Source organism: Acromyrmex echinatior, chromosome 18 (genome assembly GCF_024713525.1).
Source record: "Acromyrmex echinatior isolate Ae372 chromosome 18, ASM2471352v2, whole genome shotgun sequence".
Taxonomy (NCBI): domain Eukaryota; kingdom Metazoa; phylum Arthropoda; class Insecta; order Hymenoptera; family Formicidae; genus Acromyrmex; species Acromyrmex echinatior.
In genome coordinates, this window is record NC_141869.1 from 8229464 (window position 1) to 8240408 (window position 10945).

The window sequence follows — 10945 nt, forward strand, 5'->3', positions numbered from 1 at the left end:
GTTCAATTACATTTCATTTAAGGAACTATGAGGGGATAAAAATGAATCGAGAATACAAATTTAATTAGAAGATAGGATTGGCAAAAGATTACTTTTTTGTTTTGACTTAGCCAGTGATCAAAATTGGTTCTAATCGAAATATATTTTTGTTTTTAAAAGCTTTTTATTTTTATTTTGATCGCAAACTCATCAGATGCCTTATGTATCCGAAAGTTCCAGCTTTAATTTTTTTTTCTTCTCTTCTTTGAAAGCGCTGATGAACACTATGTTCCGATATTCACTGCTAGTATTAAAGTCTATAGTGTATATAACATATACTATAAATTTTCAATATTGGCAATGAATATCGGAATGTAGCCATAATAGTGTAGTGTTAGTAATCAATTGTTAGGCGAGTCACTTTTTCACGTATGTGCATTCGTGTATAACAACACTGTACTAATGTACTCTTAAAATTCTGTTAAAGCCTTATTTTGACGTTTTTATGAAAATTATATTACTTTCTTGGAAAATGAATATGAATTATAGAGCAATATAGAAATTTTAAAAAGATTACAGATCCTCATTACCTGCCTTAATCCTTTTGCTGCCAGAATTTGGTTGATTCTGGTCAAAACTATGGACCTTTTAAAAATATGTATCATTTTGTTTTTATGTATGCAATAATAATAATGTTCGTTTTGTTTCAACTTATTATTTAATATCTATAATAATAAAATGTTTTTCTGAGTTAGTTTGATCTAATTTTTATTCTTTTATCTTTATTTTAATTCTGGGCTGGATTAGTTAAAAATTATGTTATAATGGCTATATTCCAAAATTGACTGTCTATATTGAAAATTTAATGCACGTAACGTAAATTGTAGTATTTTCAGCGCTGGTAGTAAATTTTGACACAATCAATAACAGCAAAATAAAATTTACTACATTTTGACCAGAGAAAGAGAGAGAGAGAAAAAGGATAGGTACCTAAAATCAATTTTGATCAAGTTAAAACCGCATTACCCAATTCGTTCCAACCATGTAATAGAAGATTGCTTTTGCGAATGAATGATGATCGAATAAAATGTTAACAATTTAAGATGACTAAATTAATTTATTGTTTGGCCAATGATTCCGCTTTTGCTACTACTTCCTCAATCGGACCAACCATGTAAAATGCTACTTCTGGTAAGTGATCCAATTCTCCAGTCAAAATCTTCTGGAATCCTTTAATAGTTTCTTGTAATGGTACTAGTTTTCCGGCATGACCAGTGAACACCTCGGCGACCTAAAATATTATAATCGACTTTTTAACGCATATCACATTATTAAATAAAGTACTGAATTTAGGTAAAATCTAAACAAAAATTTAAATTGCTTATTAAACAAAATATTAGGCTGTGTGCGAAATATGAGATGTGTGCAAGATTTCAATCTCATATATAAAATATGCCGATTGGGGGAGATCTCTTCGATGATCTGAACTTTGACATACGTTGTCAAGGTTCTGATCCTGAGTAATCTCTAAGAAATTTTAACCGTTGCTCGTTAAAAAGTTATTAACAAAAAATTAAATTAATTAAAAAATTTTTTTTTCGTTGAAAAATTCCCAGCTAGACAAATGTACATTTACAAACATACATTTTACAGCAACTTTACGTTTACATTAGAATCATCCAATGCATAATAGATGAGCCGATTGTGATTTGAAATATTGCAGCCGTATTAAGTAAATCAGAAATCAAAATACTATGATCAAATATCACAAAATAACATCTAAAATTCGACATCTAAAATTTTTTGAACATAATAAATAACATATGTCAAGGTCAAGGTGTCATCAGCGCGATGTCTGTTAATTCGAATAATTATCAAAATGACATCGATTTATTCTCTCTATTAATTTTAACGTATTCCCACATGTTTTCATGTAATTTAATCAATTTTTATACTTTTATTGTTTAAGTTTTTTTTATTACTAATTAAAAAATAAATAACTGATAAGTAATAGTAGTATATTGTGTAAAAAGTTGTCATATTACAAAAAGGATGTCATATTACAATGGTCGTCAAAAGTTGTCATATTAAATTAGTAATGATTAGTTGGCATATTAAATAATAATGATTATTTATTATGAATGGAATCCATTTTCATTATCATAGCAGCCGTATTAAAACAAAATCTGCCGAAAAACTGCGGAATAAAAAGTCAAGCTCTAATTGGCTGTAGCAATTAAACATATGCAAGAACACACCTTGTTTACTTGAATCTCAGGATTATCACAGAAAATGAATTTTAAATTCCCTGACCTTTCCAGTTTTCCAGATGAAAATGAAAAATTTTCCATGACCAATTTAAAATATGTAAATTTTAACGTTTAAAATCAAGGATTCTAAAAAAGGTAGGAATGCTAACTTATATTATTAAAAACAACGCAAAATAAGCTTAGTAGCATAATAAAATTTTGCGTGCAAATTCAAACTAATAAAAAATAAGTTAGTATTGTAAATTTGTATTATAAAAAAAGAATATATATATATATATATATAATATATATATATATATATGTATATGTATATATACATAATCTTATATTATATTTTTCACACCATATAAACTTATTATAATACTTTTATTTACTTGTTATTTTACTTTTTAGCGACTGTTATATTTTTACTAGAGTAAAAACAAAAACAATATAACCACATAATCAAACAAAAATATATTAATTATATTTATATTAATTGATAATGTTGTGAGCTTTGTTCCGATTAAATTATACCCTACTGAAAAAGATAACGTAATTTGAAAAATCACAAGATATTAAAGATAATTTTATCTATCATATGATTTTTATTTTATAGTTATTAAATTTTTAATTTTAAATAAATTAAATAATTAATTAATTAAAAGACAGAAATAGAAGAAAAAAATATATATCATCTAATTTTTAAATTGTATACATAAGAACGAAAATACAGTCTATTTGTGCATAAAATTATATTAGGTGTTGGAATTAATTCGTAGCGTTTTTAATGAAAGAATGTTATTTATTTCACATGAGCATTAAAAAATACATTAATGAAAGTACTTCCCATCACTTGTAAAACGCTACGAATTAATTCCAACACCTAATAAGAAACAAATTTTATTAAAATTACCAATAAATTACCATTTTACCGCAATTTTAAGTAATTGTAAAATTGAATTTTACATATTTTTACATTTTTAAATTATGTCATACTTGTTTAACATTTATTTACTTCAAATGTTAAAGCGCAATTGAAAACATTATGAAGGCTAGGAAGCCAAAACTACCTAGTGAAACATTTAACACACTTATAATGTATGTTTTCTCTCACCTGGAATGGTTGGGACAAAAATCTTTGAATTTTACGCGCACGTGCAACTGTCAGCTTGTCTTCCTCTGACAATTCGTCCATACCCAAAATTGCAATGATATCTTGTAGTGATTTATAATCTTGAAGGATCTTCTGTACATCACGGGCGATATTATAATGTTCTGCGCCAATAATATTAGGATCCATGATACGGGATGTAGAGTCAAGAGGATCGACAGCTGGATAAATACCTACATGCCAGTAAGTACTTGAAGAATTATTGATTGTGATACAATAGATAATTTTCAGATAGCAAATTCAATCTTGCATTACACTAAATTAATACATATTAAAAAACAAGGTTGGAAAGTGATTAGTTACTTGCAACTAACAACTTGTAAGTTACAGTTAGATTATTTTTTTTTCAATAACTTTAACTTAACTTTGTTCCTTCTTTTCCAACTGTAACTGCAACTTAGTTATATTTCTTTTTATAACTAGTATCTAATTTCAGTTATTTTTACAGTTACTTTACATGTTTTAAACTTTATTTGTCAATTTAATATGATTGGTTAGAATCTGAATAATTGCGTTACTGCTGCTACTAGTTGTGTAGAAGACAATGGCAGTGTCCCGAAGACAAATTTAATTTTGTTCTTTGTTAATGTCCACTGTTTCTTTATCTCTAAAGGCCATCTATGCAATGGGAATAATAAAACATAAGATGTGGCAAATCGTAAGAAATTGATCAATTCAATAATGCCGTCAAATGTGAGAATAATAGATTATGATTGGTCAATTTTTATTGCATTTTATGTTATATTACTCCCATTGTTGACTGAGTTGTAAACTGAGTCTGAAATGAGCTGAGTACTTCATACTCAGATTAATGATTTCTTTAATAAATTTCTTTAATAGCTGTCTATTGAATCAAAATTTAATTATGATATTTCAGTAGTTTATCTGCGTTTTTAAGTCGGATAAAATTTCGGCGCGCAGCTTAAAATGATTACAAATACGGTATATATGTATGCATGTATCATGAAGTAAGAGAGAAAGAGATTCAACTTGATATTGTGCGAGCAAAAAAAGTGGACTGGTTTGGGCACCGAATTGAGAGGGAGTCTGCTGAAAAGAATAACTTATTAATTTAGATGCCACTTGTAAAATGTCAGCTGTTCCAACAGGCACATATTTGTTTCTCCGATTTGTGCTTCTAATTGTGAGGAAGTTTTTTTTTATTCAGATATTTTTAAATCATTTTCATTTAATAAAATATAACAACACTACATACAGTTTTAGACGACTTTATCGTATCTTTACAATTATAAAAAATATTGTGCAAGAGATTTAAACAGGCTATTTGTCTTTTCCAAAGCATCTTTTTTTTTCTTCCTTTACATTCACGAATCCAACATGACATCTTTGCAATTTCAAAGATTGTTGTAACATATAAAGATATAAAATACAGGGCTGGGAGACACCAATAAAACTGGCGAATAAAGTGAGATAAAGTTGATATTACAAATGGCGTCTAAATTAACAAGTTATTCTTTTCCTTCCAATTCGGTGCCAAAACCAATCCCATTTTTCTTCATAGAGTTCTCCTCTCCTCTTACTTCGTGGAATGTATATATATATATATATATATATATAAAGTATATATAAATTCACATTGAATTATTTAAGCATTAAAAATCCAACCATAATGGGCTCTTAGATCATATATTACTAGACAGAGCATATGCCCGTATTCATAGTCCTTATATTTAAGGTTTCCTTAAATTTATCTTCAGATAAATATTACCCCAGGGATATTCGAAATCTGAATCTCTTATATGGGAGATTGTATAAAGAAGAAAAATTATTCATAAGAAAAATGATTAGATATGAAGAACTGCTTTGATTGAATATAGCATTTTTCACTCATGTGTGTTTAATCTCATCGGTCGATTTCTTACTTAATATTAAAGTCTTTCTAAAATTGTGAAAATGGCTTCAAACTTCAAAGCCGTAGCAGAAAAATTAGTTTTTTCTACTTTTCTACTTTTTTCTACCCTCTTACAAAAAATTTTAAATAGAGGTCACATCGATAGGAACGAGACATTTAGAATGACGGAATAAAGGTCCATGCAAAAATTTAGCTAACTGCTAATTTTTCCGCAGAAAAATTCTAATTGCTCTGGATTATGGTTGAAAATTTTGTTTATACGGTTAAATATCCAATAATGATGTTTTTAAGGTTGTACAGAATATACATGTATTATTTCATTATCAAAGTTAATTTCATCATGTTACTGTATTTAGATACTTTATATGTATATTAATCCAATGTAATGCGAGTAATATAATTTACCAAGAGATACATACCTAATTCAGCAATGGCACGTGACAATACGGTTGTAGCGTCCAAGTGAGCAAAAGTGGTAGCGGGAGCAGGATCTGTTAAGTCATCAGCAGGTACATAAATGGCTTGAACAGAGGTGATAGACCCCTTTTTTGTTGTGGTGATACGTTCTTGCATAGTACCCATATCAGTAGCCAATGTAGGTTGATAGCCCACAGCAGATGGAATACGACCCAATAAAGCAGATACCTAAAAACATATATCATATACATTATATAAAGTGACAAAAAATTCCCGACCGATGAAGCATCTCAAAAACAAGATATTTGAAAAAAATATTTCATAGAAAAATGTAGAATTTCAATGAATCAAATAATGATACCCAATTAAACAGTATTACATACATTACGATGAATTCATTCGTGTACGCTCACGTCTTTCCTCTAAGTAAGAGGTAGACATCATCTGCACCGTAGTGCCAGGTTTCGAGCTGCGTTAGCAATATAGTAGTACTACATATATGTGAACGATATCTACCTCTCGCTTAGATAGTACTTAAAACTTTCAATACGCATGCGCATATTCCTAACCAATCTTATCTGTATGGAAGTGAGAAGTCCGATTATTCTCTATCTTATTGTCTTCGCACATCTCTCACTCTCAAAAAAAGACTGCGCTAGCAATATAATATTACATATATGGCAAATGTACAATTTGACGTCACAATTATATAACGCAATAAGAGATATAATTTCTGTGTTCACTATAGCATTACTTTTTTATAATTTCTATACATATATTAAAGGTGTAGTAGGAATAGAATACGCAGGCGTATTACTAGACGCTTTTGTTGAATCATTTCATCCTTATTGTGTAAAAAAGCAAGAACAACTAATGGTAACGAGCGTTATGAGCGTAAAATAGAACGCAGCTCTAATAAAACATGAAAAGTGTCATATTGTTTTTTTAATACTTTTAATATCAGTATTATTATATATCCTGAAAAAATGTATATTTATTGAAAAAATTCTATATAATCACTTTTTTAGATCTAAATCTTAGAATTTCAAAATCAATTTTTTTCCATGATCCTGATGTTTCCCCATTTCTAAGATAAGCAATATACTATTTAGATCCACTTGAGACTTAACATTTATTAAATATATTATTTCTATTTACCTCGGAACCAGCCTGAGTAAACCTGAAGATGTTATCAATGAATAGTAGTACATCCTGACCTTCCTGATCACGGAAGTACTCAGCGACAGTGAGACCAGTGAGAGCTACGCGGGCACGGGCGCCAGGTGGTTCATTCATTTGCCCATAAACTAGTGCTACTTTAGAGGTCTTGTCCTTGAGAGAAATTACACCAGATTCGATCATCTCATGATAGAGATCGTTACCCTCGCGCGTTCTTTCACCCACACCAGCAAACACTGAATAACCACCGTGAGCCTTGGCCACATTGTTGATTAGTTCCATGATAAGTACAGTTTTTCCGACTCCAGCACCACCAAATAGGCCTGTTATATATTAAAGTAATTCATAATATGGACATATTAAGAAGGATAATTAATAATTCCAATAATATTACTAAACAAAACCGATTGAGTTTTACGTTTTCAAAGCTCTAATACTACCGCAAATTATGTCATACCAATCTTTCCACCCTTAGCATAGGGAGCCAGCAAGTCCACGACTTTGATGCCAGTGACTAGAATCTCTTGTTCAACGGACATGTGTACAAATTCAGGAGCATCTGCATGAATAGGGGCCACCTTATCTGTGGCAATAGGTCCACGTTCATCAATGGGTTCACCAATTACATTGATGATACGGCCTAAGGTTTCGGCTCCCACAGGAATACGAATAGGAAATCCAGAGTCTAATACGTTTTGACCACGTACCAAACCCTCCGTACCTAACAGTAAGAATGATTTATTATTGAATCGACAAAATGTCAACTTATATTTATGCATAAGAAATCTATAATTAAACAAACTTATATGTCATCAATTTTAATCTGTTTACATAAAAGTTATTAGCAAAAATATCCAGTTTGGTAGTCTTCATAGCCTTTTTATTATTAGTTTATTTTTAAATATATGTTCAAAAATAGGATCGATAAGACTAAATTTAATTAAATATGAGAAATATTTTTGGTTGAAGCGAATTTTGCAAGTAACACTATCCAACTATCATTCGCCAATCTGGATGAAACTATGCACACTTGTTTAACATTGAAAGCATCCCCAAAAATATGTTACCTCGCCATGAGAATTACTCCAAGTATATAGATGGCAACGAAATATGTTGTCCCGACAAAAGTTGTAGAATTAATAAAAACCTATGTAATGATGTCCTTTATATATTTATTGGAGCCATGCCGCTTCATTAAATCCTCATTTTTATCTTTTTGCTATTTTTTGAAGTTAGCATTGAAAAAATCAACTTGATCTTCACACAACCTTGACCTCTCAAGATCAAGATAAGGTTTCAATCCTTAAAATTCATTTTAGGAAAAAATAGAAAAACACGGGTTGAATATTTTACAATGTTAAACAAATGTGTAGTTTCATCTAGATTGATGAGTGATAATTGGGTAGTGTTACTTATTAGTGCTATTTTAAATCTATAATTAAATTTATATAAATTTTTTACATATTGTGTTTATAATATATATAAAATATTACCATCCATAGCAATGGTGCGCACTGTATTTTCTCCAAGATGTTGGGCGACTTCGAGTACCAGTCGAGGTGTACGGTTCTGTACCTCCAAAGCATTAAGTATAGGTGGGAGAGCATCGTCGAATTGTACATCAACAACAGCACCAATGACAGCAACTACCTTTCCTTGTGCACTACCTTTGCCAGCAACAGCTGCAGCTTTGACAGCATAATCTCTTCCTATTTAAAATAATTCAATTTTACATTTAAACCACAAAAAGTTTGTATATAATTATATATATCTAAAAAGAAATTGTGTACACACTTTCAAAAGGAAAGAAAAAATCTACCAATTTTTGTTAATTTTTTGTGAGATATGTTAAGAGTCAGTGATAATAATTAATAATTACATAATGTATTTTAGACAAGTGCTTTTCAATATTTAATACATCTTGACACAAACGTATACAGGAAAGCATAAAGTATATATTATAGTATTGTGTACGATTCAGTTGGAACAGAACGTGTATGCTGTATACAGTTTCAATTCGTTTCAGATAGAATTAGATCAAATGTAGCTTTTTCCACTTGTGTCCTAGCTTATATCAAGCACTTGGTACACGTAGGAACTAATAACTTTATATTAAATTATCTTAATTTCGGCAAAACACTTAAAGAATGGTGTACTGAGCTAGTATAATATGCATCTATATGATTAATTAATCAGTCATATCATGTATATATTACATGCATCGCTGAAATTAAGATATTTTAATAGATAATTTAGACGCTAAAACTTGCATTAGCTTTACGAGGTTTAGTCTTTGAATCCGGAACGAGGAGTAATTCTCGAAATGTTAATATCAAACGCAGATGAGATAACATGTAGCAGAAAGGTGCGAGTACCAAACGATTTTCGAGATGAAAGAGCAAACAAATGCCTCCGACAAAATCAAACACAAATAAAATACAATTGATTAAATACTTTTCTTTGGGATAAGTAATGGTCAAATTATTGCTAGGAAAAAATCAGGGGGTCAATCATGTAATTAGGTCCGTTCGCATTGCATGAAATCCCCAAATATTTTTGCACTTAAAATGAGATAGATACATATTTTGCCTTGAAAAGAGAGAAAACGAAGATGTTGAACCAAAAGTGCAAGTAACGCGAACAGATCTATTTTTTTCTTAGAGTAAAATAATGAAAATTTATGTATATATATATATATATATATATATATATATGTATGTATGTGTGTGTGTGTGTGTATATATATATATATATATACATATATATAAATTTTCACTTATCACGTTTTCACCTTAGAGAAAATGTTACATGATTGATATCCAGATTTTAATATTCTACAAAATATTCTAGATTAACTTTCAGATAAAAACATTTTTTGACAATCACAATGAATTAACTCCATCTATAGATATATATGTTTCCATGAATATATATATATACATTATAATAATACAATAAATACATTAAATATTTTTATTTGTTCTAAAAGAAGTCGATTTCAATGTACTCCAAAAACTTTGCGAACATTGCAAACTCGAGGAATATGTTATGTAACATAAAAACATATATAACCATCAAAATTAATGTTTTGAAACCTTTACAACATAATTTTTACATATATTTTGAAATATGCTCTTCAAAATATAATTAAATAGAAAAAAATATCGAAAAGAACAACAATCGACAATTGCTTTAAAATCATTGTCAAACAAATTATAAAAACAAATATTCTATGTAACGAAATATTTCTTCCCGATCAAGACACTGAGAAATACATCATTTATAATCGCACTGAATATTTACCTGTTCGCAGAATTTTATAAACGGGATAAAAGAACAAGTTAAGGTCGCCATATTGTTAAATGGAATTCACCAATTGACTACCGATTATATAACCAACAAATAATTTTCTTCAAATGGTCCATAAGAAATTCAGTATCGGTTGTTATGAACGGGATAATTGTTGATAATTTCGAATTATTCGATTTCTCATAGAATATTATCATAAAAATAAATCCAGACAAATACTTCAACAAAGTATGTCATGCCAATCACCGATTATCCATTAGTAAATTGAAAAATATGTACTCACTGTTGATAGCGAGGACACCTGACACTTTAGCGATTTCATTTTGCAAAAGGGAAGGTTTAATAACTCTCAAGGAGGTAGGGACTGCTTTCGTTACAGCGTTTAAAATCATGTTCGATTGATTAAGAAAAGAATCGAATACTACTGTGCTGATCAGTGTGGTCTGATCGTGATCACTGATGTGATCACTGCGAGCAGCAATGTTGCCAAATGCCTTTATCACTCTAGAGAAATCTGGGATTCTCTCAAACTTCCCTAAAACCTATTGCCCAGTTTACATCGGCTGAGTTCCAAAATTTACTGCCAGTATTGAAAATTTATATAATAATTTACGTATGTGAAATTTTGGAACACAGGCATCGTGTACTTAGTACAGGTAGAATCCTACATTTATAAGCACGGAGAAGTAATAAGAAGGAGACCAAGCTCGAAGTCTGAAAATAAATCTACTTTTTCTGACAATAGAAAAAGTTGTTAACAGTCTA

General features: G+C 29.7%; 1 protein-coding gene across 1 annotated transcript; it reads right to left on the bottom strand.

The window, feature by feature from the left end:
* Positions 1 to 1076: 1076 nt before the first annotated feature.
* ATPsynbeta (ATP synthase, beta subunit) lies at positions 1077 to 10666 on the bottom strand. The gene is made up of 7 exons (XM_087415446.1): positions 10464 to 10666; positions 8365 to 8580; positions 7329 to 7592; positions 6851 to 7194; positions 5695 to 5920; positions 3346 to 3575; positions 1077 to 1270 (listed from the first exon to the last, which is right to left on the bottom strand). The coding sequence occupies exons 1-7, from the start codon at positions 10570 to 10572 to the stop codon at positions 1097 to 1099; spliced, it is 1563 nt and encodes a 520-aa protein (XP_087271572.1). The 5' UTR covers positions 10573 to 10666; the 3' UTR covers positions 1077 to 1096.
* Positions 10667 to 10945: the final 279 nt, after the last annotated feature.

Bases quoted from the DNA above. Each gene is read 5' to 3' on its own strand.
- ATPsynbeta (XM_087415446.1), bottom strand. From the start codon at position 10,572: ATGATTTTAAACGCTGTAACGAAAGCAGTCCCTACCTCCTTGAGAGTT. The intron at 7,593-8,364 runs GTAATATTTTAT...TCTTACTGTTAG, and splicing joins GCGCACCATTGCTATGGATG to GTACGGAGGGTTTGGTACGT. The intron at 7,195-7,328 runs GTATGACATAAT...AATATATAACAG, and splicing joins TGCTAAGGGTGGAAAGATTG to GCCTATTTGGTGGTGCTGGA.